The sequence below is a fragment of the Perca fluviatilis genome, chromosome 19 (assembly GCF_010015445.1).
Source record: "Perca fluviatilis chromosome 19, GENO_Pfluv_1.0, whole genome shotgun sequence".
Classification (NCBI taxonomy): domain Eukaryota; kingdom Metazoa; phylum Chordata; class Actinopteri; order Perciformes; family Percidae; genus Perca; species Perca fluviatilis.
This window is the reverse complement of record NC_053130.1, coordinates 13,335,493-13,360,364: the sequence shown is the minus strand read 5'-3', so window position 1 is coordinate 13,360,364 and position 24,872 is coordinate 13,335,493. Positions and strand designations below refer to the sequence as shown.

The 24,872-nt window shown below is 38.8% G+C and overlaps 2 protein-coding genes across 3 annotated transcripts in view; both read right to left on the bottom strand.

Moving 5' to 3' along the window:
• The window catches only part of LOC120548138 (protein bicaudal C homolog 1-like), a 73,113-nt gene extending 55,571 nt beyond the window's left edge, over positions 1-17,542 (bottom strand). For both annotated transcript variants that reach the window (XM_039784172.1, XM_039784173.1), the window contains exon 1: positions 17,050-17,542. In XM_039784172.1, coding sequence (XP_039640106.1) covers positions 17,050-17,239 — 190 coding nt within the window. In that variant the 5' untranslated portion in view covers positions 17,240-17,542. The remainder of the gene's footprint in view (positions 1-17,049) is intronic.
• Positions 17,543-19,068: 1,526 nt separating this feature from the next.
• LOC120548446 (ubiquitin-conjugating enzyme E2 D4-like) lies at positions 19,069-24,174 on the bottom strand. The gene is made up of 7 exons (XM_039784704.1): positions 23,993-24,174; positions 23,377-23,440; positions 23,165-23,196; positions 22,760-22,837; positions 20,664-20,769; positions 19,505-19,598; positions 19,069-19,419 (listed from the first exon to the last, which is right to left on the bottom strand). Exons 1-7 carry the CDS (start codon positions 24,014-24,016, stop codon positions 19,374-19,376), a joined length of 444 nt encoding a protein of 147 aa, XP_039640638.1. The 5' UTR covers positions 24,017-24,174; the 3' UTR covers positions 19,069-19,373.
• Between the last annotated feature and the right edge of the window lie 698 nt (positions 24,175-24,872).

The following is a 24,872-nucleotide window of genomic DNA, read 5'->3' as shown; positions in this document are numbered from 1 at the left end:
CCAAAGCTAAAGTCTCTGTCAGCAGCAAATTAATGAGACCGATAAAAAAAAAATATATGAAAAGCCAATTAAAATCTCACTTGCTCACAAACATGCTATGATACTCTCCTCAGTGATGATGTTGAACTTTGGATTCTTTTGATCCGACAGTATATCCTATTACACGCTTCACATGAACCGTCATTTATTTGTAAACTTACTGGATATGTAACAGAGGTCTCTTTTTATTCACAGAGAAAACATTTACTGAAAAGGAATTTATTAAAAAAACACTGCTGTAAGTCTGCCCATGTTGGGGGAACAGTGACTTTTTATTTTATTTTTATTATTTTATTGGCAAGAAAGTACAACCATTAAAGCTAGTAGTTACACAACAAACACCACCAACTGGGCAGGCGTGTGCAGTTAGCATGATAACCATATTGTATACTAGTTCAATAACACTACCATTCAAATCCCATTTCAGCTGCACCCAATGAGGCCTGAATGGAATTTAAAATTTAAAAGCATTTATCCATGAAAATCATATTTCCATAGAAACACTAAATTGCAAAGAATTACGTGCAATCTCCTCTTCTCCTCCGCACGTGCACATAAAGAAGATGCATTACTCTACATGCAGATTTTTTTGCAAATCTCCTTTAAGCAATTAATTTTAACAACAGCCTCTAGTGGGAGATGCAGGAGAGTCAGACAAATCACTCGCACATTATCAAATTGCAGCTCTTTCCTTTTTATTCAGCCCAGGAAGCCAATACATGAATAGAAATAGCACACCTTTCTATACACCTTTGTCTGTGATACTATGTCAGCAGTATTAGATTTCCACATATTAACATTTAAGTCAAAACTCTGATGTCCGAGTCAAACAATAAGGTCAAATGACATGATTCAGCAGACAAAAAAAAACCAACCTTGCACCAAAAGACAAACGCAAACAACTGCAACAACATTTTTGGCATGTGAGTGCAGTGATCTGAAAGGAATTCGATATGGAACATGAGTGAAAATATGAGCCATGTGCTGAGAGCCAAACATTCAGTTGGCACATGTGGTGTGTAAACCGGCCGTGGGAGAAGCCAGAGGAGAGACAGGAGGGGCGCAGCAGGGTGTCCTACCAGCTCTGGGATATATGGAGACCAATCATTCTACTAACTACTTATTCTAAATCTGCACTGCTATAGGTAAATAAAAGAAAAAAGGAGAGGCTTTCTTAAAAGCCAAGAATGACAACATTTTTGACTTGAATTATTCTTAATTATTCTATAATTGAATAATCATTTTGCTACAAGGCAATAGCTACTTGAGGCATTTGTAGCTACTTGGAGGGCTTCTTAGAGCAGACTAACTTTCTTCTTTACAACAAGCACTAGCCTCGTTCAAGACATCAAGACCTCTGAATAGAAGGTGAAGTGTTGTGTTCACTGCTGGCAGTTTCCCTGGATGGAAAAACAGCTGAGCCAATGAGAGCTTTGTAGGTGGGATTAAGAGAAGGGATGTCATCATCCTGTGCCAGAGCCATAACAATGGTGACAAGCAAGAATGAGATCATCACTGCAACACAGGTTGTTGTAAAAAGGAGTTACAGAAACAAAAACCCTTAAATCAGATTAGTTATTCGATTGACAGAACAGGCATTAAATATTGGGGCAAAAGACCACAAGTCTGAAAATAAGAAAGATCTAGGAGTAAGGAGTTAGAGTTGTGGAGAAAGAAGTGAGCTCAGCCCTCTGTAGCCCACTCCTCATGTCTGCTTGAGGCTATAGCAGCTTAAGGGCAGTACTCAACACAACACACCCAAATCTCAGACTGAACTATTGGAGGTTGAATTGCATGGTAATGTAGGCACCAGGTTTTGATAAGGAAGACGAATGCGTTCGAGCAAAAATAGCCCCCTCCCAAACCTCTCCTTAATTTTGTGAAAACAAACAATTCAATCTGACATCATTTAAAAAAAGGGCCGTGATGGTTTTGATTGTTTTAGTCTACTGACAACAAGTTGCATACATTTTGTAATTCCGGCTGCCCATTATAGTAATTGTCGCCTTCAAGATCAACATCTTAGCTTTGAAAGTCAGCTGTTGACTGGCAATCTTGTCAATGCAGAAAACCACCAAATTAAAATATGACGGCTCTCAGATTCACATTCTATTCTTCACAAAATTCATATTTGCTTGATTTGCCAAAAACATAGGATCTTTTACATTTGTCTTGGTCCCTTTTCTCAAATAACTGACAGGCATTTTACTACAAAAATGCATAGCTCATGCCTCATTATTTAGATAACCATGAAACCTATTATTTTGTCTGTAAACCAAAAACCCTATTTAAATTATAGGCTTTCCTTGAGACTGAACGGTTGGAAGAGAGTTAAAGAGCACATCCCTAGTTTAACATTTTTTTTTAGCATTTAGCAGCTCTGATATATATTAAAGAGACTCCCGTTTTATTTGTTTCTCAAGCGCGTAAATGATCTAATGGAGTTTTCTCGGCCCAGATTATACGAGGACAAAGCAGCGCTCCTCCCTTCCAGCACGGCGGACTGTAAAGGCATCACAGCTGAAAATTGACACAAGAACCCTAAGCACTGGTTACAGTTAATCAGATCCACACCTTCTAATTTCCTCCATGTAATTATTCAATGTATATAATCACTGTCACTGCATGTGAAGAACTGAGAGAAGTTGCAGTGAAAGGCATAAAGACTCTAGTCTATGTAAAAGACTTGACACTGGCAGATGGAACGGGGAATGGTATCTATTATTTTGTGGAGAGAAACTTTCTGGGAGATTCCGCTGTTTTGACACTGAAGGAATGTAAACAGTGTTGATTTCTACAGTTATGGCTTCAATCCTCCCAGAACAATCAAGCAAACAATAAGAGACAAAGGCCTTACAAAAAACAAATCAAAATGTTTTGTAATGAATATTCACTATTAGCTAGTTTCAGTCCTACACTATTCAGGTTAAATGGAAAGGTGGACAAATCCACAGTGACTTTTTCCATAACAAGAGGGCATATACTGTACCTCATAGCTCAGATGTAAGCTAATATCCATTTATTTTAAACACGGTATAAGTCATTCAATAACCACCATATAAATTACTTTATACACCTGGTTAACCCAACATTTGTGTCATGAAAGAATTATTATGGAAAATACTTCATGTCAAAAGGGTTTCTATCAAGACAGGAGCTTTTTAGCTTACAAAAAGAAAAGAGAGCCCCTTAAGGCACCAGCTAAAATCTCTAAATTTGCAGAGCTGCTTAGACAAAATCCTCTGCACTGGCAATAATCACATGAAGACTTAGGGTGAAACCTGGGACATTCACAGAAAAGTCTACGCAAGAATTAAAATGAGAAAGGTTATACAACTCCTATGTCCCCTGGATAGAATTTCATAACAAATGACAACTCTAATCCAGGAAAGGTTTGACATCTCAGTCCACCTCACATGCCTTTACCAAAGTTAGACAGATACTATTAAAGCCAGACTTTTGTGCAACCCCTGGCTGAGAGCAGACTAGTTTGAAAGAACTACATTTTCCATATTATATGAAAAGAGTGGGAGAGCATGATGTTTTCACACCAGCTCTCCAATGTCCCTCCCCTCTAGTGCATGCAGCAGCTCTCAGCTGATTCAACATGGAGCTAATGAGAGGGCCTCAGGGAGCAGTAGCAAAACACAAAATCACATGCAAGGCAACAACTCCACACTTGTGAACACATGCATTTTTACTGTAATGTACAGATGGGATGTCTTTAGGCCTGACTAAGACAGGATCATTTTCTCAACCTAGATTCAGATCATTAGAGAAAGAAAATTTATGAATATTAAATAATCTACAAACAACATGCCATCTCCTTTTAAGTTTAGTTTTAAGATTTCTTTCCATGTAAAAGCCACTATTGGAGATAAAAATGGTCTAATTAATCTGGGATCAGATTTTGTTCACCTAAACACTAACTCAAAGTAACTGCACCTAGTGATAATGTCTAATGTAAAAGTGAAACAGACAAGTTGACTTATTATTAACAGCTCAATCAGTATCCATACATAGGCCTGTCACGGTAACAAATTTTGCTGGACGATAAATTGTCCCAGAAATGATTGCGATAAACGATAATATTGTCGTTGAGAAACCATTTTCATCTAATATAATGATAATGGCATAATAATGCAGGTACACCTTTTCAAAGATCAATAAACTTTTATTTCTAAAGAATATTTAACACTGGAACTGGATGACATTTTAAATAAATATCGACAATAAATGAACAAAACAACCAAAAACAATAATTAAAATGGACTCTCCGTCTCGGTTAACAAAAAATGCACTGGAATAAAAACCAAACACAATCAAAACGTTAACGTTACCTGAAACAGCATGTAGTTTCTTTTTAGCATCTCACATCACACTTTCAGTCACTATGACCACTACTATGGTCAGAAAAATTGTGCCAAAATATTAACAATAACGTCGCTTTCAACAGGCTTATCTGCTAATGTTAGCTAGCTACCGACCGTTAGCTTGAAACCATCAAGCAAATAGACGGTACCGTAGTCCGTAGGGTGCCGTTACCTGAAACCGGTGATTTAACGTCACCGCTCATTTTACACACAGTTTAACAACAACAACAAAATGCTGAGTGAACATTACTACGTTTTCATGTTGGTTTTGAGCGGTACGCTAACCTGGAAAACGGTTTTAAAACAGTAACTGTTTTAAAACAGTAACGTTAATACAGCGTGTCGGAGGAATACAGCGTTCGCCTGCAACGGGAGTCAAAGGCAGAGGGACCATCACCGCAGCGTTCGCTAACGTTAGCTTCTTGTCTCATCTGGGGTCTGATAAACAATAAATTCATCAAATTCAGTGTGCACAATGCTATTTTCAACTAAACTGTAGCGGTCATATTTCACGGGACCCGTGTGAGTGCGGATTTCATGTTGCGGCTTTCGTCGCCGTTTGTCACTTTGCCTAAGATTGAGCAAATATAGATTGAGCGATAAGTGTACTCGCCCTGTTGTTTAATTGGTTGCCATGACTTCGCGAGTGATGACGTCCTGTCACTGTTCCAGTTGCTCACCCTAAAGAGGAGAGAGAGCGGATGACAGTTCAGAGCAGACGGCTCTGCAGAGTCGTGTAATTACGACTTTATGACTTTTCATAAACAGCTGAGGGAGCGGCGGTGCGCCCTACATGTACATAGCGGAATCCTGTTGTGCGTCTGCCCTATTTCTGATACCGTAGCGGCAGACAGGGACGTCGGACTGGGGGGAAAAAGGGGACTGAGTACCCAGGGCCCTCATGCGAGGAGGGCCCAAAAAGATGCTAGAATGAATAGCTGTGGATGTGGGGAGGGGCCCATAGAAAATGCCTTTCTACAGGGCCCAGAATTTTGTGCTACGCCCCTGGCGGCAGAGGAAAACAAAGAAGCATGCAAATGGCAATTATCACGGCCGGAAAAATTATCGAGCTCATTTTTATTTATCATGCGATTAATTGATTTATTGACCATCGTGACAGGCCTATCCATACATAGTTGTGTTACGCATTCAGGGTGGGTAAAATGAATATAACTAACAGTATATCATATTTCCTGGAAGATTAATGAGGATTTTGTTAAAGTCACTAGCTGGGAATGTCTAACTTTGGCTAATCAAGTGATTAAATACCTTACAAATTAATTCATCACATTGCAACAATTCTGATTCAATGATTTGCTGGCGACATTGCCTCTCAAACAGACAGATATTAAAAAGGAATAGCTACCTCTCTATAAATGGTGCAGCAAAATCTCTGACAGGTGGTAATGTCTCACAGTATACATTTTATATCATACACTTCTATTTTTCCACACATAGAGTAATTTAAATCTAAAAAGGCTATCTGAAAGGTAAAAACTGCATTCAGGACAATCAATAGCATTCAGTCAGGTTGTTATGCAGTAATGGGGGGCTGTTCTCATCAATCAAGCCTAAATGCCTCACTTCAAAAGACAGGATGTGTCTACAAGTGTATCATCTTGCAGATGACACACAGTTGGCAGTAATAGGGTTGACATCTAAATGAAAACAGAAAAAAGCCAACACTTAAGTTTCCCGGTGAACTGCTTTGGCATACATTACGCAAGTTGGCAACTAAATAAAAGACTCCAGTGCCTGAGAAACTCTAACGGCTTCTACAAGACAACAGTGGTATCTAATCACCAAGTAAGGATCGGGGAAGTTTACAATTACAGGAGAAAGTGCACTTTCATAAGCACCCTGAGGTTTCAACACTGACTTCTTTATCACTGTTCAAAGAAAATTGGGGAGGTTATTAATATCTTGTGACAGACAAATATGCAATGGATGTTAACCTTATAGCTGCTTTTTAAGATTTACTTTACACTTGCTATGGACACTTGGAAACTAGCGTGTGAACGATTTTGAATTCAATTTGATGTTATTTATTGTCAACATTTTTTTTTTTTTTAGCAATAGCCATTTAATATATTTACATGTTGTAATTACCTCTTGATATAATAGTTTTCATTGTTAGTGGTGTAGTCCGCCATTCTTGCACTGAGGGATTTACAGGAAACGACCAGTCATGTAGGTAATCTGGAGATCTGAAGTGCATGACATGGTAATTGCGATTATTTTTGACGGATTTTTTTTTTGTTTTTTGGCTGCACTAAAACAGATACTCCCGTTGCTCTTGTGGTGGATTTCTGATAAAGCAGCTGCTCAACAAGTGTTTGCTTTAGTATAAAACCACACATAGCCCTGTGTGTCACCAAATCAACTAGAACTGAAATCTTAAGGAATATACAGTAACTTGATGCTTTGAAACCACTATCACTTCTCTAGCTTTGGTAAAGTTAAGACTCACATAAGTGAACACCCGTCAGCGTACTTATGTGCCGAGAAGAAGTCACCTTCTGTACTCAAAAAACGCTCCTCTCTCCTCTCAAGTCCTGCAGGGTTGCCAAGCAACTGTGCTATTTAATAAACGCACTAACTAACATGTGCCACATGTTACTTTCCTGCAGACAAAAATGACAGCCTGCCAGAGAAACTAGACTCACCGACCCAAAGGTCACATGGATGGGAAGGTCTCTACATAATTAGAAAGTTGTAGTCTATGGCCTTAATGTTTTTTCACGATGTCCAACAGTCCATTATGACCTCACATTAACAGCAAGTTTTATTTACACAGGAGCATCTTTGCAGTAGGATCATCTAGTCCAGGAAATAATCCATCTAGCATCAAGCGGTTGTTGGTAACATGTTATCATCTCCTCCTTTATCTCCCTTGTTTGAATGCTGCCAAGTGATTACACAATACTGTACATTCCTGGTGCCTGGTATCTACTGCGTTAGATCCCCCACGGAGCCTAGGGAGTCAGTCTCACTTAGGCCGAGAGTTGCACTGTAAACATTACATTGTGCTATTGGGAAATCATTGACATTTTACATTAATCTGCATTTCAACCAGAGAGTCAACACATGAGGAATCTGTGCAGGATATTAGTGATGGGAATTCGTTCCTCGATTACTGTACTTTATTACTAGGGTTGGGCATCGTTTTGATTTTAACAATTCTGATTGCAATTTTGATTCTTTTCGTTTCCAGTTCTTATTGATTCCTATTCTTTAAGGGGTGCAGTTGAATTGGGTCACATGCTTATTTCACAGATAAGAGAAAAAAAAAGAAAAAATTTGATACAAGGGCGATTTACAGTTTTACTGGGCTTTTTCAGCGTAAAATAAAGTCACACTTTAGAGCGCCATTTACTGTGATCCATGGCTGCAACACACCAGGCGCCTGGAAGTAGGTCGGCCGCTACGGAAACTAAAACTTTAGCATTCAATTTGGAACCGATGATCAGATTCGCAAACCAAATTTTCCAAACGATTCCAATAAAAAAAAAAATAAAAAAAAAAAGATTCCATTGGAATCGTAATTTTTTAAACGATTCCAAGTTGGAACCGGTTCTCGATACTCAACCTCTGAGTCATCTCCACTGATATGTCCAATCAGAATAGTTTATGCATAACAGAACAGCTCTAAGGAAATTAACATAATTAAGTTAGGGTCTTTTATTAAATCCCTGCCCTGGACAAAAAATAAAAAAAATAAAAAATCTTTTTTCCCCCCCACTCTTTCATTCAATTGGAGAATGTTCTGGCAGTGGCCAGGGCTGGATAAAAAAAAAAAAAAGGTTCTCTTATGAAAATGCTTTCATAATCAAGGCAAGTGGAGAAAAGGCAGCTTGTACCGAATGTTGAATGAGGAGGGAGAACAACAAACCAAAACCCGAGCTTCTCTTAAGATAAACACGGAAAACTCTTGGGGGGAGTGGTTAAGGGCCGGGTGGTGTGTGTGTGTGTGTGTGTGTGTGTGTGTGTGTGTGTGTGTGTGTGTGTGTGTGTGTGTGTGTGTGTTATTCTGCATTAATGTGTGTGTGGTGAGTGCACACGTGTGCGGGATAAGTCAGGGGTGACCCCCACAAAAAAAAATAATTCTGAAATAGCAACCGCAAACCAGACAGAATGTAAATCTGCACTTTGAAAAGGGTTGAAGAAAAAGAGCTTTGAGGGACCTAGAAAAGCACGTATTCATTTCAGCGCATTTACAATTCCAGAGCATAGAAATGGGTCACAGCACTCCAGCTCCACTCGGACGGTTGAAATAGGACTCCTGGTTTTATTTTCTTGAGTAATGAATTACAGATTTTTCCACCGACCGAAGCTCAATTATATTAGAGCTTCTGAAAGGTTCATCATGCCCAGGATGAAGGAATTCAATGCGTAAGCAAAGTCGAATAGAATTGTTTAATTGTATCAGCATGTTTCAGTAAAATCTTTAAGAAAATGAAAAACGGAGAGAAAGTAGAGCAAAATTCAGCAGTTAAATCATTTAAATTACTAACTGAATGTTCTGATGTGATGTGTGTTTGCTTCCCGTATAGCTTGAATTAATTATTAAAGCGTTGAAAAATGGGCTGCAGAGTGCAGGTAAAAATAATTATGCTTAACATTTAGCAGACAAAATAATTTATTCCTACAACATTAACTGGCGTAGAGGTATGCGGTTATTTTCCTAAAGGCAGTATGACCTATTGCTGTCCAGAGAAAACCATGCATCTCCATATTTGGTGTTTTTAAGGTTTTTAGATAACCTGAAGGGTTAAATGCTTACACCCCCCGCTGTTTTTCCTGTATATGGAAAGATGACATTTTGCAGAAAGATGGTTTCTATTGGACAGACATGGCAGTGCTTCTCAATAAGTGCAGCAGTAAGAAAAGTAAAGAGTTAAGGGCAAGGGCACCACTGAGAAGGTGATTGGCTGCAATCTGCCGTCCCTTCAGGACCTGTACATCTCCAGGTCCCTGCAGGAAAGATTGTGGCCAATCCATCCCACACCGGTCACAAACTTTTTGAATCACTCCCCTCTGGCAGGAGCTTACGGTCTATCAGGACCAAAACCTCACGCCACAAAAACAGTTTTTTACCCCCAACTGCAGTTGGCCTCATTAACAAGTACTGGGATCCCCACTCACACAGACTCTTAACCCCCCGCCCCACATCCTGGACTTTATACCTGTACATCTGTACATTGCACAAACTATATCTCCTGAACTTTTAGCCCATTCATCAAAATCTTTGCACAACCTGCACTAAACTATAAAGCCTTCTTTTCTTATTGTTAAAAACAGTTAAATTGGGTTATATTTGTTTAGGTTACCGTTTATTTTACATTTATTGTTTATTTAAGCAAATTCCTTGTAAATGTTAATTACTTACTAAAAATGATGACAAGAGTTACTAAGCGTAAACTGCTTCCTCAAGCAGGGTGCAAAATTAACGTTTTTGTCCATCAGCCACATGCGTATTTTACCAGCCTTTGGATAGTGGATGGTGCCAATTCTGTACCCGGTCCTCAAGTTTTAAACAATACACCTCTTATCTTCTATGTATTTCTCCATATCGTTGTCCTTGCATTTCATGTAAGCCATGCAATACCTATCCTACTCATTCATTATTGAATATACACACATTTTCTGAACAACATGTCAATCCTACCCTTTCCTTCAAGTTGATAATCGACGAGTTCCGTTCATTGTCGACGACTGGAGAGACTCACTATTTCACAAGTCAAAATTCAAACAGACTGACCATGAGAAGGCAAATGAGGCAGAATGAGTAAATGCATCTCCACTTTATTGAAATGAATGGGAAGCAATATTTTGTCCTGACAGTGGCAACTGAATCTGGTTTAGACATCGCATCCAAATGACAGATGTCAACCTCATCTGAGGGAATACACAATTTTCACATCAGAAAAGATTTTCCTCTCTTCACTGAATTTTTCCAAAAGGTGGTCTGTGTGGAGTTTCTCTCAAAATTCCCTGCTTCTCAATCTTTACGTTCACTTTACACTAATGGCATTACATGAAGTAGTACTGCACCTGAAAAGCACTTTAATATTGTACCTAATAATCAATTATGGAGTTCATGATGTATGCTTATTTGCAATTAATTGGGCAGCCCTACTATCAACCTTTTAGCCGCTGGAGTGTTTTTCTGCCTGGGTTAGGTTAGGAGGTTATAGAGTGAGGATTGTGTTGTAGTGTCAGGATAAAGACCAGGGAAAGTCCAACAACTCCACAGTGGATCTGATGGAAGCTGGAACAACTGAGCAGTGTTCAAATGCTCAAAATGGAGCAACAGAGGGGGAGAACGAGAGAGAGAAGAGAAAGCCTGCAGCACATTCCCCACAAGACACTCACTTCCTGTCTGTGAGTCTTACTCAGCACCCAGGAGGAAGAGGAGGATGAGGGCCCTCACACATACTCCCCTCATTATGTGGGTATAGAAGCCAGATACATTATTCTCTAAACAATAAAAGAGGAAAATACTGAAAAATATAATAATTACAAATTTCCCCAGAGGGCAATTTTCCCTTCTCAGAGGAAAAGTTTCCACCGGCCTCCAAATAAATATAGTCGTATTTTGAGCGGCCTACAAATGACATTGTGTGTTAGAAACCTTTCCACACATGTTCAGATGAACTAGCATTAGCATCCTCTAAACAGAGTACATTTGTTGAAGTAGCAGTACCTATTGTATATTATATAGTATGGATAACATTATCACCACATACTAAGAATAGTCGTGAAGACCTTATACTTTCTCATTATCATGCTGTATGCAACAGTTTTTCCATTCAGAGTCAAGGCTACCCAATAATAGTCTGTGGTTTAGGAGCAGGAAAACAAATTAGTTCAATGAAGAAAATGATTCACTTAGCCTAATTGTAGGTTGTTGTTGAAGTTACAGCAAACGTGTTGTTACGATGTGTGCACACTGGCCCTCCAGGAGGCTATGCTCAGTCACAAACACCACTAAATTCTCATTATTACTACTCTGAGCAGGGACACCCACAGCCAGAGCTCTTCAATTTGACCCAAACACAGTTAAATACATCTTTACACCTTGCTGCACATGTAGACACTCAATTTGGTTGGAGAAAATGTTAGCTCTTTCCCACACTTGCCCCTGGTCTCTTAACATCATAATGAATGTTAAAAAAAAAAAAGACACAAAAGTTCTCTTACAATGTTCCCTGTACACGTAAAACTATCTTTCAAGCTTTGATTTGATTTATTGGGATCTCCATTAATTGGGGCCATAGCCAGAGCTATTCTTCCTGGAGTCCACATGCCTGTGTCAAGGTATCCAAGCCATTAACTTGGGAGTTCTATTCTGGGTGCCAACAGTACAACAGTTAAACCCAGATGGCTGTCAGGGTGAGATTCTGTTGTCACTTCACACTCTAGTTACTGATCTAAGCCCAGGGACCGGTCTCCCTGTGAGAGACAGTAAATTTGTAATTGCTAAGCAGTTAACAATTTCCATTTTCTCCTGATGCTAATGGTGCCAGAATGTGGGCGTAAAATCGACTGATCCAAAAAAGGGTTGTTTAAGTGTGTATGCTGGGATTTTGCTTCGCTGTAGAGAAGTGCTGGTGAGTCGCTAACATATTTTAATGGGCATAGGAGTGCTTCTGGGTCATTTTTATTCTCCAAAATTTATGCAACCCCTGACTATATGGCTCTTCACCAGTCTGATGGTCCTCTCTGGCCCCTTATCGGAGTACAGCCAGGTTTATTATTTGCAAAAACATTTCTAAATTCCTGACTAAAAGCTAATATAATTGCCATTAAGGCCCTAGACTTCACATGCATTGGGGTAAATGCACTTACAGGTGATCAGATTTCTCTGGCAATACCTTAAAACTATGGTGGCCTGTCTTCCAATATAAATTAACCAAATAGTGAACAAAATGCTGAGGGTGAGATAGATGAAATAATATAAAAACAAATATAAAATGGTAAAAAGATACAAAGAACATCAAATAAAAAAGCAGCAATTAATGTTTATACTGTAAATTATTCCTCACTTCCTAACTATTTTAGACATATATATAAAATATATAAATCAAAACTGTATCCATAAATACAATTTTCATTCATGCATTTTGTTTTCTGTCCTTGGTTGGGGCATTTTAAAACTCACTTTGGTTGGTCAATAGGTCACAACTTCCTAAAACCTTTCTAAAGATTGTATATAACAGCCAGAGAGAGAAAGATGGAAAACAGAGAATTCACAGCAACGTCACAAGTCTATGAGGAAACACACCACACAAAATCTGTGAGCGTCGGTCATCAGTCGAGCAACTTGATTGCCCTACAGTAGTAGGTCACCTCTGTAATTCATTGTAAAACCTAATTTACCAAACTCTAAGCCAAGAGGTCCACAACAAAAGCAAGTTAACTGGCAAACATGTTTCAGGCTCATTTTCCTGTTTACCTGCATCACACCATAATCCCTATTCATACCAATTCGTTATCTTCTCATACCTGCAAACTCAGAAGGGCTGAAAAAGGTGACACTTTTTATACCACATCCACCCACCCCCCCCCAGAGAAGAAAATAAGGGAAAACAACATTTTCCCGGTGCTAAAATGATACTTTTAAAACAGTGTCTGAACCAAAAGATTTAAAATTTATATAATACAACAGTCAGCGACATTAAAGAACGGGTTGTTTATTGCTAAGGCCACACGGTCAAAATTTAATTATTTATTAAAAACGTAATAACAATAACTTATTTCACCAGTAAATTCCTGTTAAACGACAAAAACAACCACTGGATGGGAAAAGGGTATTTTACAATAACTTTGAATGCAACATGAGGCACGTTCCTCTACAGTGAAATACAGACAAACATTTACACCGTTTAGCTGTCAGCATTCTAACGGTGTTTACTCCAGCTGCTAGCTAACGGTAGGCTAACATTACATGCTGCCAAGTGTAGTGTTAACTAGCGTGACATGCGGCGATGTTTAGGTTGCCTCTAACGTCCGTTTTCGAAGCATCAGAGAGAAGAGCAGGCATTTCAGTGGCACCTAAATAAGGCACCGAAATCCGCGTTGCAATTTGGTCGGGTAGATAACAGTCGTTAAGGCAACGGGGCCGTATTAGTTACAAATGTGGATCAGTGTTTCCCAAAAGCCCAAGAGGACATCCTCAAATGTCTTGTTTTGTCCAGAACTCAAAAGATATTCAGTACTGTCACAGAGGAGAGAAGAAACTATTCACATTTAAGAAGCTGGAATCAAAGAATTTTTACTCGTCTTAAAAAAATTACTCAAACCGACTAATCGATTATCAAAATAGTTGCCGATTAATTTAAGAGTTGACAACTAATCGATTAATCTTTGCAGCTCTAATTGAATCCATAAATCCTAACCATCTTGATGCTGTAGTAACTTTTTTCCTATTATGTTTTTTTTTTATTAGATTAGCTGCAACCATTAGTCCATTAATCGATTAGTTGATCAACAGAAAATTAAAAGAATATTTTGATAATAAATGAATTGTTAATCATTTCTTAAACAGAAATACCAACTATGATGTGGTTTCACCTTCTCCAATGTGAGGATTTTCTGTTTAATTTTATTAATTTAATCTTTGGCTCTGGGAAATTTTTATGAGCATTTTTTTTTTACGATTTACTGTGACCTTTTATTGGTAAACCAGTTATTTGATTAATCAAGAAAATAACTGGCAGATTATCTTTTATGAAAATAATCATCAATTGCAGCCCAATTTGACATGCCTTGTTCCAGTTCATATTAATGTTTATTTGATATACAATGTGTCCCTATTATTTGTGAATTTTATCTACTCATGTATTTATCACTTTAGCAATAAATCACTCAAAAGCTCATATGGTATAGAGCAGAATGTGTTATCCATATGTAAGAGAGTACATTAATGTTTGGCCATACTGTACAAAAGCAAGTGTACCTCACAGTGGTTTACTTAAAAATTAACCTCTGACATAATAATTCAAAAAAAAGGGGTAGTTGTTGCTGAACCAGTTGGCCATTTCAGCCCACCAAAAATGCAAACTAGTGCAGCAACATAACCTGGATCTGGTAAAAGGTTGAGATGCGGAGCTATTGTTGTTTGGGAAGTAATCGCAGCATGAATCGACCCGTGGCTCTTTGCCGAGGGTCAACCGCACTTAATTTTCCAGGAAAGTGAAGCCAGAGACACTGTCACAGACAATAAAACACTGAATAAAAATATACTGGAGTTCCCATAAAATTATTTCATTAGTCCAGATTCCGGCATTCAGAACATGATGTACCACGTCAAAGTCTCAAGCTTATCCAATCAAAACACAGCCAGATGTTACAGAGCTCTGATCCAACTGGATGAGACTAAAAGAGCTATTTGGATTGAATTTAGACCTATGGTTACAATCTCTGATCCAGTGAGCTGAAACAGATCTAGATTATGACTGTAGCTTTTTGTAATCATTGGTGCATCATGTGCAAAACTCAATAGATGCTAAGACTGTGAAGCAACACACAACGCAACCAAACATCCTGGATTCTTCCTCAAGGCCAGATGCCAAAAGTTAAAAGCAGTTTCACAGTTGAGATAGTGGGGTAATTAAACCTGAACCTACAACTGACCCGAAAGACTGGAGACAGTGGAACATGGCAGCCATTTCTATTTCACAAACTAGCTGCAATGTCACCTATGATGTCATGATGCAGCAATTGTGAAACAAGATGTTGGAAGAGATGCAAGACCAAACTAACACAACTGTAAAGACCCTGTAGACTAAATAGATTATACCTAACACATACAGACGCACAGACACTTTAAGGATGTGGCGCACAGTTTCTCTGGGACACTCAAATTTAGGGCCGGCCTCTGGTTAAGTTGTTTTCCTGGAAGAGTTAGGGATGACATGGAGCTTTGAGGAATGTACCGAGCAGCGAGGCAGCAACCAGGACATTCTCAAAGGGAACTATGTGTGTGTGTGTGTGTATACACAAGCGTCTGTGTGTATAGGATAAACTTACTTCAAGACCCGCTCGCTGAGGATTACTCCAAAAGTTAGTCACAAATTTAAATTACAACTTAAACATTACGAAGAAACAGCTTTCAACCGAGTTACAGTGATAAAATTCAAAGCTTTACTCATCAGCATGCAGCATCATGCTTGTTTTAATTAAAGTATGATTATGAATGTTCCTCTGAAAGTCTTGTTTTGCTGCTTCTCTGCCTTCATGGAAACAATAAAGAATCCAGCTCATTTACCTAAGGCTCTAATATTTCACACTTTTGAGTTTTGAGTGATGAATGACCTCAACCTCTGATTTTCCAGGGACTTCTCAACAGAGACTGGCCTGGCATTTTTATAAGCCTGTCATCGCTTGTTTAACTGCGAACTGTCACGTCATTAGAGGAGAGATCACATTCAAATGTTTCACCAAAACATACAGTATTCCCACAAGTGCAGGAACAGTCAACATGATAGTGTACAACAGACACATGACCAAACAAGTAATCTGGCATTACGTTTTGAGGCAGAATGCATCAATGGCAGTCATGAAAATGTAATTTTCAATTGAAAACTGTTGCCACTGCAGCCTCTTTCTAAATGCACACGACGGGAGTTTGTGTAGCGACAGCATGTGGTCAGGGTACGGTACTACCTCAAATAGCACAGAATTGATAGTTATTGTCCCGTGTCTTTGACCTCTTCAACCTTCTGGTCAAACTTTAGTTTTAATACGCCCATATGACTGAACATAGCAATTTCTTTCCGCGGTCAACCTATAATTTACTTTTGCTTCTAAAAACGTGTTTCTACACTAATTGAAAGCACAAAGCTAATTGACGTATATTATCTTAATTGATTCGTTCCGGATCACACACACATGACACGCTCAAGTTTCCTGACAATGCTAAGAAGGAGTCCTAAAAATTGAAGTTACCAAAAGCAGTAATTGTGTAGGCCAACAGAAATAGTTGTTTTGAGTCTGGCGGACTCGGGGTGCCCATGGTGCCCACATGTTCGAAAAAAAAAAAAAAACTACCAGAGTGCCCTTCCAGTGGAGAAAACACGATGCCTGCCTGACGCATGTCTTCTCAGCGGCCAGTGTAACAGAAAAATGGTGCGGGGCTGGTCAAAGTGGGTTGGATATCAGTAGAGAAGCAATAAGGCTAAAATAAAAAAATAAAAATTCCTTTATGGCCTAAAATTGTTTGTAGTTTCAGTATTTAACCACACAAAAAAATGGCTAAAAAGTGGCCTAATTTAACTAAGCTACTCGAATCACTACGCTATATGATAGCGTATTGATCGTACTAGCAAGCTAGGCTACAGCAAAATGTTGTTAAACTGCTAGTTTAATTACATGTAGTTCACTACTCCAACAGTGCCTATACATGCTAGAAAATTTTCTGCGCGCGGGGCCCCACCGCATGCAGCTGGTCTTTTTTTTTTTTTCTCCCACCAGTCGACCAACATAAACAAAGAGCCGTCAGAGTGCTGCTAAAGTGAGCATCTTCTCGGAAACTACGGCAGGCTACAATTAAAAGGAGGTTAAACGTCGACAGGATATACGTTAAAAACGCATATACCATTAACTTTGCACTTAGTTGCATGCTTTCTTTTACCTAATAACATGACTTCCAACTTCTTTCGGTCCACCCGAAACCTCTCCTCAGTCCACTCCGGATCTGGCAGAGGATGGAGTCCGCTCAGATCCTCCTCTGATCCCGGGAGAGGAGAGTCGGTACTGCGCTCGCTGTTGGAGCCCTGGTCCGACTGCTGCAAGTATCCGCTTAAAGTGTCGCACTGCGCCATTGCGCTGCGCAGAAACTTCTCCAGGGGCCACTGCGTTGTAATCAAAGTTAAGTCAAGCTGAAGCAAAGCAGTTAAACTTCTGTTAACTTTTTTATTTCGTCACTTCGCGGTGTTGGGCGGGCTCATTGCAACGCAGAATTTTTCTCTGCAGTTTCTTCAAGCCCCTTTGCTTTCCCCATTACAGGCAGACTTCTAAAAATAGGCAGGAGCACACTGGTCCACTAGCTATAGGTTGTCTGCTGAGTTAACGGAACGTCGTACAGCACACGCAAACATACCAACCAACTCCTCGAGAAAGTTTCACGTGTCACCCTGCAAAAAAGCAGGACTCCTCCCAGAAACTTTTTTTTAACATCTTCCTCCTCCGGGTTCCTGCGAAGTCTCCAATAGTATTTGTGAGAAATTCACTAGATTCAAATTGTTTTTCTGTCGGGACACAACTTTTACGTCTCACTTTAGGGGAACTTCTGAGGCATTATAGCCAACTGTAGCAAACAAAATCATAATTAGAGCTAAACATTAGATTACAAGTACATTCATACATCTAGATATGAATAATGAATGTTCTATGCCATATTTTCAGTCAGACTGGCAGTATATAATAACACCCCATGCAACCAAGTAATTGGTTTATAGAGGAAACACTATACGTCCTGAGAGTGGGTAAATGGAAGTAATACAGGAAGAACAAATCAAAACAAGTGTGGAGCAAACCTACATTAAGTAAAACAGATTAAAAAGGGGCCACAATCTAAATATGTTGTGCATGTGCTGATGCTGAATAAAATAATACAGAAGCAGGAGGTCAGTGTTGTAATGCATACCATAAAATGTTTGCAAGCCCTGTAGAAATATAGTTCCAGGATTATTCTCATGCTGTGGACAGGAAATGATTAATGGCACTTTTTGTGTGATATACAGCCTTGTTAAATGTAATTTTCAATGTGTTAAATTTACAGTTTTATGGTTTCTGTGTACCTTCTTTGTGTTGGTAATTCGCTACATTCTGTTATTTCATCATCTAATATTTTGTTCTGCTGTATTTGTTGTGTGCTCCACAACAGGAACCTGCCAGGCCAGTGATGTTCTACCATCATAGTTATTCTTACTTTAATAAACTCATGCGAGCCTCACTTCCTATTCATGTTGAATTTCAGGTAATGTCCTTAATCTGACAGCTGGCGTTTTAACAAAAACAACTGCGTTTCTAAAAATTGAGCTCAGCTTTGACATTTGCATTTTACATGTGTAAAATGTGTGTAGTACTAGGACAAGACCTCACTAAACCAAGTAGTCTGATTAAGTCACATCACCATCACACTGCAGAAATTAAATAGGTGTATGCCTGGCTTTACATTAATAGCAGGATGGTTGCATGTTATTGTAGACACATCCAAAGGAGACATGAGCCACTCAATTACTGTGTACACTAGCTTCACCAGTGTGCAGCAACTGTGCGCAACCAGCAGAGGTGATGATAATGGGTGCTCTAATTTCAATGGACAGAACATCTCTTCTCATTTTAATGTCATTGCTTAAGCATGAAACTATAACCACTATCCACATGCATAACAACTTAGCAAATGGGCCTGAACTAAATGTAACACAAACATGAATATGAAGTTGTCCTGGAGAGAAACTTCCTGATGTAAAAGGCTTGGGCGGTAAAAGTAAAGGCTACCACCTAGTGGCCATGTGAATAGTAGAATAAGGGGCAGACTCTGATTTGTTGGTTATATTATATACTGTGTACTGAATCAAACATGCCACAACAAGATGGTTCATAATTTCAGATTACTCATTTGTGTTGCCAAGAAACAATTTGCAAGTTATTGATTAATGTCTTTAATGCAAAATAATGAAAAATAAATTCAGTATGGTTGTACAATATAAATCTCTTAAAAGAAAAGTATAATCAGGCCATCTCACCACAACCAATAATTATAATGACGCCAATTTAAGGGGAAAATAAAATAAACAGTAAAAACAGTTAAGTCAAGTAAAGTCCAAGTAGAGAAAGTGCTTCAAGCGAATAAAACACCTCAACTAGAACCAGTGTGGATGAACAGTTGAAACAGTACTGTCATATTTTGAGGTGTTTAGGGATGCGTCATTGTTGCTGAACTCCAGTCCCTCACATTGCATACCTCTGAGTCCATTCTCTGGCTACTTTGTTGTACCTAAAGAGAGAAGAAAAACCAGAATGAATTGAAAGAATAGCTAAATGATTCAGGTTTTTCCACATTAAAAATTTTTCATACTCACTTTTGTCTGTCCGATTTGTAGATATGTGCAATGTCTGGGACTAGCGGATCATCTGGATTTGGGTCACATAGCAAGGAGCATATGGATAATAAAACTGGGGGGGAGAAAAATCAGTATTCACTCAGGTTTCAATTAAATTCAAAACGACTTAAAAAGTGTATTTTTAGCTATTACTGTCATCACAGATATTTGAACATCCGCCATTTGCTCTTTCAATTATTTATAAAAAAAACCCTGCAATTTCAAAGTGAAAAATGCACACAGAATTTCCTTTTTGGACAATCAGCCCTGAACATCCTGTTACCTGTGTTTGTAGAGGCTGGAAATCATTCATTTGGAAGAATGAATTCACTGTCTTGCTAGGTTTGATATAATTCAACGTACCCATCTTTGGCATTTCCTCTCCATACTACGTTTTGCCCCAAACATCACAATTTACCCTTTAAAAAAGGTATTTGCTCAAACTGTCACTAGTCCTGACAGTAGTACATGAGACAGATAATCTGTGAAAAATCTTGTAAATGCCATTGGAGCAATAGCACGGTTTCTGCAGGTTTGACAAAGTAAAATATAAAGACTATCATGCATGAAATTTAAGACCTTTATCACATCAACTAAGCCCTAAATTCAGTTTTTCAAGCCAAGTATCGCTAAACTGGCACTTCCCCATAGCTTAAGACTGAAATCTGTTTTATATTTGTGGTACAACCCGAAAGAGACTTGCGCCAATAACACGAAAGCTGATTGGCTGCAATGTAAGTTACATGTTGGTCTCATTTGAAGTCGTAATACAGCAAAATTATATTTGGATCAGCGAAAGAAATAACTACGACATCACAGAATAAAGCATTTCGATGAGCATGAAGACCGGTTTAAAATGATTTAAGACCTAGAACCAAGACTTCTCAAGACCCCGCGGAAACCCTGACTAGGAGGAGGCAGAGGAACATATTATCTGTCTGTGTGTACCGTGTCAGGATATAGGGACAGTTTAAGCAAATATGACAAATTCTTTTATAAAAGTTACCTACTCAACCTTTAAGCACGTTAAAAACATATTTCCTTGTGAATTCAAAGTAAATCTTAGGTACAAACCAGATCATACACAGTGCTGTTGTAATGTAATACACTGTACAGGCAAACTTAATATATTACTCACCTTTTGATACAGTAAGAGCAGGTGACCACTGTGACCTCAAGATGTCAAGGCAGATGCTACCATTGCTGTTGATGTTTGGGTGATAGATTTTCGTTGTAAAGGCAAGCTATGAAAATAAACAAAGCATTAATAGACAAAACACAAACAAACAGAAGAATACAATGAGATAAATGAAAACACACACACACACACACACACACACACACACACACACACACACACACACACACACACACACACACACACACACACACACACACACACACACACACACACACACACACACACACACACACACACACACACACACACACACACACACACACACACAAGTTTAAAACCAAATAAATAAAAGTACCATAAAACAAGACTAATTAAAATCTGTTGAAATCAGAACAGTCTTTAATTAACTTAGTTCTAAAAATGGTAACAGTTGGGGCACGTTGGTTCTAAAGCTTGATTTATGGTTCTGTGTTGAATCTACGCCGCAGGTATTCATTAGGGATGCACCGAATATTCGGCCACCGAAAATTTTCGGCCGAAAATGGCCCAAAAGGGCATTTTCGGTTTTCGGCCGAAATACCTTTATCACCGAAACAATACGGCGTAAAATGTTGTGATGACGCGAAACAGAAAACGTGACCTGCATCGGTGTACCCGATCCGTCCACCTGCAAAGCGTCTCTAAGCAAAGAGGTTGAGACGGACCACGGATGGAAAACAATGAAAAGACGCTCTTAGAGTCTGTCAGCACACGTTCACTGAGATTGTTCGGATCCTCTCTTCATCTTTGTTTATATTGATGCATGAGACGAGGTCCGCCGCTGGTGCGGAGAACCTGGCAGACGGAGACGGAGAGCCCAGCAGGAGATCAGAGCAAAAAAGACTTGTCTCGCTGCACCAGATGAGGGGCATCCCCTCGTTGTCTGATATGTTCAGTGAAATCCTGCAAGAAAGTGCCTCAATTAATAATAATAATAATAATAACAATAGGTAAGCTATTCTGTTCTTAGGCTACTGTATACTGTATGTGACTATCAGATTGTAGCCATATTTCTGCTAGATATTTTTTATTAAACTTTAATATTAATTTATACAATTGCAATGCCTTGATTTTAGTTTAGTTAGTACACAGTCATAGCCATAAATGCAATGGTACTAATAATTGGCTTAATTTCTTTCGGTGTTTCGGTTTCGGTTTTCGGTCTTGGTTTCCTCTTTTTTCGGTTTTCGGTTTCGGCCAAGAATTTTCATTTCGGTGCATCACTAGTATTCATACGTCGTAGCCTGACGTGCACCTCTCCAGAAATGTAACCACACATTGCGGCGACTAACACCGCAACAACTGTGAATGGTTCGCTTGGTCATGGCTTGGTAGCCACTAATTTTCGGGTTCTCCTTCTCCGTGAACAACATGAAATCAAGGAGAGGGTTAACTTCCTGCTACAGCTTACAGGTGAGACACTTTGTTTCTCCGTCTCCAGAGTCTGTACTCGCTCCGGAGCTTGCTCTACCACACACTCCCCACGCATACACACATACTGGCCCTGCTATTTTCTTAAAGAAATACGCTACAACGACGCAGACAACACCAGCGCACAAGTACAAATTCCTTAAAAAACGGTGTAGGCTGCTCTGCGTAGAGCCTACTTACAACCATAATTTCGCCTTAAGGGGAGCTGATTCCAGCAGTGGGCCACATAATGGCTAAAAGCTGTTTCCCCACAATTGGATTGAACTCCGGGCACAACTAACTGACTAGTCCCTGCTGATTTGAGAGACCTACCCGACTTGTACTTAGCAAACTTATCTGCAATATATTTTGGGTCCAGATCTTTTAATGACTCATAGACAATAAGTAGGGTCTTTAAATCAATTATATTTAACCAGAAGCCAGTGCAGGGATCTAAGAATTGGAAAAATATGTTCTCTCCTCTTCGTGTTGGTCAGTAAATAAAATAACCTTCTGAACTTGCGAGTAGGGCTGCATTTAACAATTCCTTTTTTATTCATTATTTGTTCTATAAAATAGTTCAGAAAATAGTCAAATGCCTGTTATAACAAGGTGATGTACTTTGAGCTACTCAATAATCTTACCTTTGGTGGTTTAAAGGGATAGTCAGTGGGAAAATGGACAGAAAGGAAGAACACTCCTCCATGATATGGGCTGTCATTCTGAAATGGAGAGAAAAATTGTTGTCAAATTATTCCTAGTACTGCATAAGATGAAATACTATTTGTATTGAGAGAGCAACCATACATTTAGACTATTTTCTTTTACTTCCATTTGGTTAAATTATGGCTGAATGGTATTTCCCCTTTTCCTATTGTCTAAGTAATGCCATGGGCTTTAGTAAGTAACACTGGAATAGACTGTGCCAGTCTGTGCTTTCCATACAGAATAGAAAGGGCTGTAAAGTCAACATAAAACACTATTGTATAGAGATCCAGAAGAAACTTGGTTTCAAAAAAATCCAGGAAACTAATCCAGAAAATGCTCACCGGTCCCGTGATGGTAGCTTGCCAGTGAAACACTAAAAGAAACAAAGAGAGGAGGTCAGAACATTACTTAGTTTAAAGGATTTATATACCTACAATCTGCAACACAGTCCCCAAAGCACAACTATATTGATAACAATGACAGTGACAGATTACAGGATGAAAAAATAAAATGACAGGTTTGTATACAATTCAGCAGGTATTCTCAAACTTACAGTCCTCCCCGACAGGTCCAGCAGAACATGACGCTGGCGGGTCCTTCTCTAGGTCTTGTAACTCCTGTACAAATAAACAAAATAATAGTAATTTAATAGTTTGACAGCTTCCGCCGCACTTTAACGTTTATGCATTGCTTAAAATACAGAATCCTTAGCCATGTGCACAGTCTGCTAAACTGTAAACTAACGTTAGCGACTAACACTTTGGAAAAAAAAATTATATTGAAAAGTAGCCAGAAACACAAACGTAAAGGGAAGGGCGTTCACTCTGCTCGTTTGCTAGGCCAACTTTAGCTCGCAGTTAGCTGAAAATTAGCTAGCTAATTTAAGTTTGACTGCTTAGCCAGCTAGCTATCTGGCTCATTTGTAGTCGTGTCATCGACAGTTACATAGCTAAATTTCGGACTTACTGGTAGTAAAATCCGTCTTGTGAATTAATTCACGTTACCTATCGTTAAATCATTCACAAATCGTACGTTACAATAGTAAACCACGTTAGGTTAGCAAACAGATGCTATTAGCCTTGGCTGGCGTTAACGTTATAGCGACGTCGTTTCCGCATCGCCCTAGCTAACCTTTTCTGTACATTAAATAAAATAAGATCAATCCTTACCTTCTGTATTCTTTTCAGAGCCATGGTAAAGCTTTTAGATAGGTTAAGCGAAGCTTCGATGTTAACTTTGACAGCTGTCAGCTACAGCTACGCTCACTTTATGCCGACTAGGTCGGTGTTATTTGTTTTGACAAACTGATAAACGTTATTTCTTTTGTTTCCGCGTTTTTGTTCGACGACGAAGAATGGACCGGTGCATTGTGGGAATTTGAGTTTTTTGAGCGTCAAGCCACTTAAAGGGACCGTTCACCGAGTTCATCCCGTGAAAAACCACACCAAATTAATTTAACTAAAATTTTATTTTTTATTCACGTGACAAATAATAACTTGATAGATAGATAGATGTATTTATTGATTACCTTTAAACCTACTTTCATTATAACTACTGTTGATATCTTGTTGCTCTGGTGATTCCAGCCATACAGTAAAATATTGAATCACTTGACCTAACAATGTTTTAAGGGAAAGGTTTCTGCTGGTTAATAATAAGCTGTTGCTGTGCTTCTGTACACAGGAGAGCACTGTGGGTGAGGGAAGATGGATGGTTGACATTATCATTAAATATATATAAAAACAAGGCAAGGCAAGTTTATTTGTATTATACCTTTCCAACACAGAGGCTAAAACAGCATTTAATAATAGAATGAAATTGAAGATAAAATGTATTGAAATATAATTACATTTTTTCATAAAAATAAACAACATATTGATTGAAAAATAAATTAAAGTTACTGTACAGTAATAAAACAGATCTGTAATATGTCCCCAAATATAATAAGGGAAATAAAAGTGCACCAGCAAATATAATCAATCAAAGGCGTAGGAAAAATAGGAAGTCTTTAATTTAGATTTGAAAGTGGCTACAACTGGGGTGTATTCC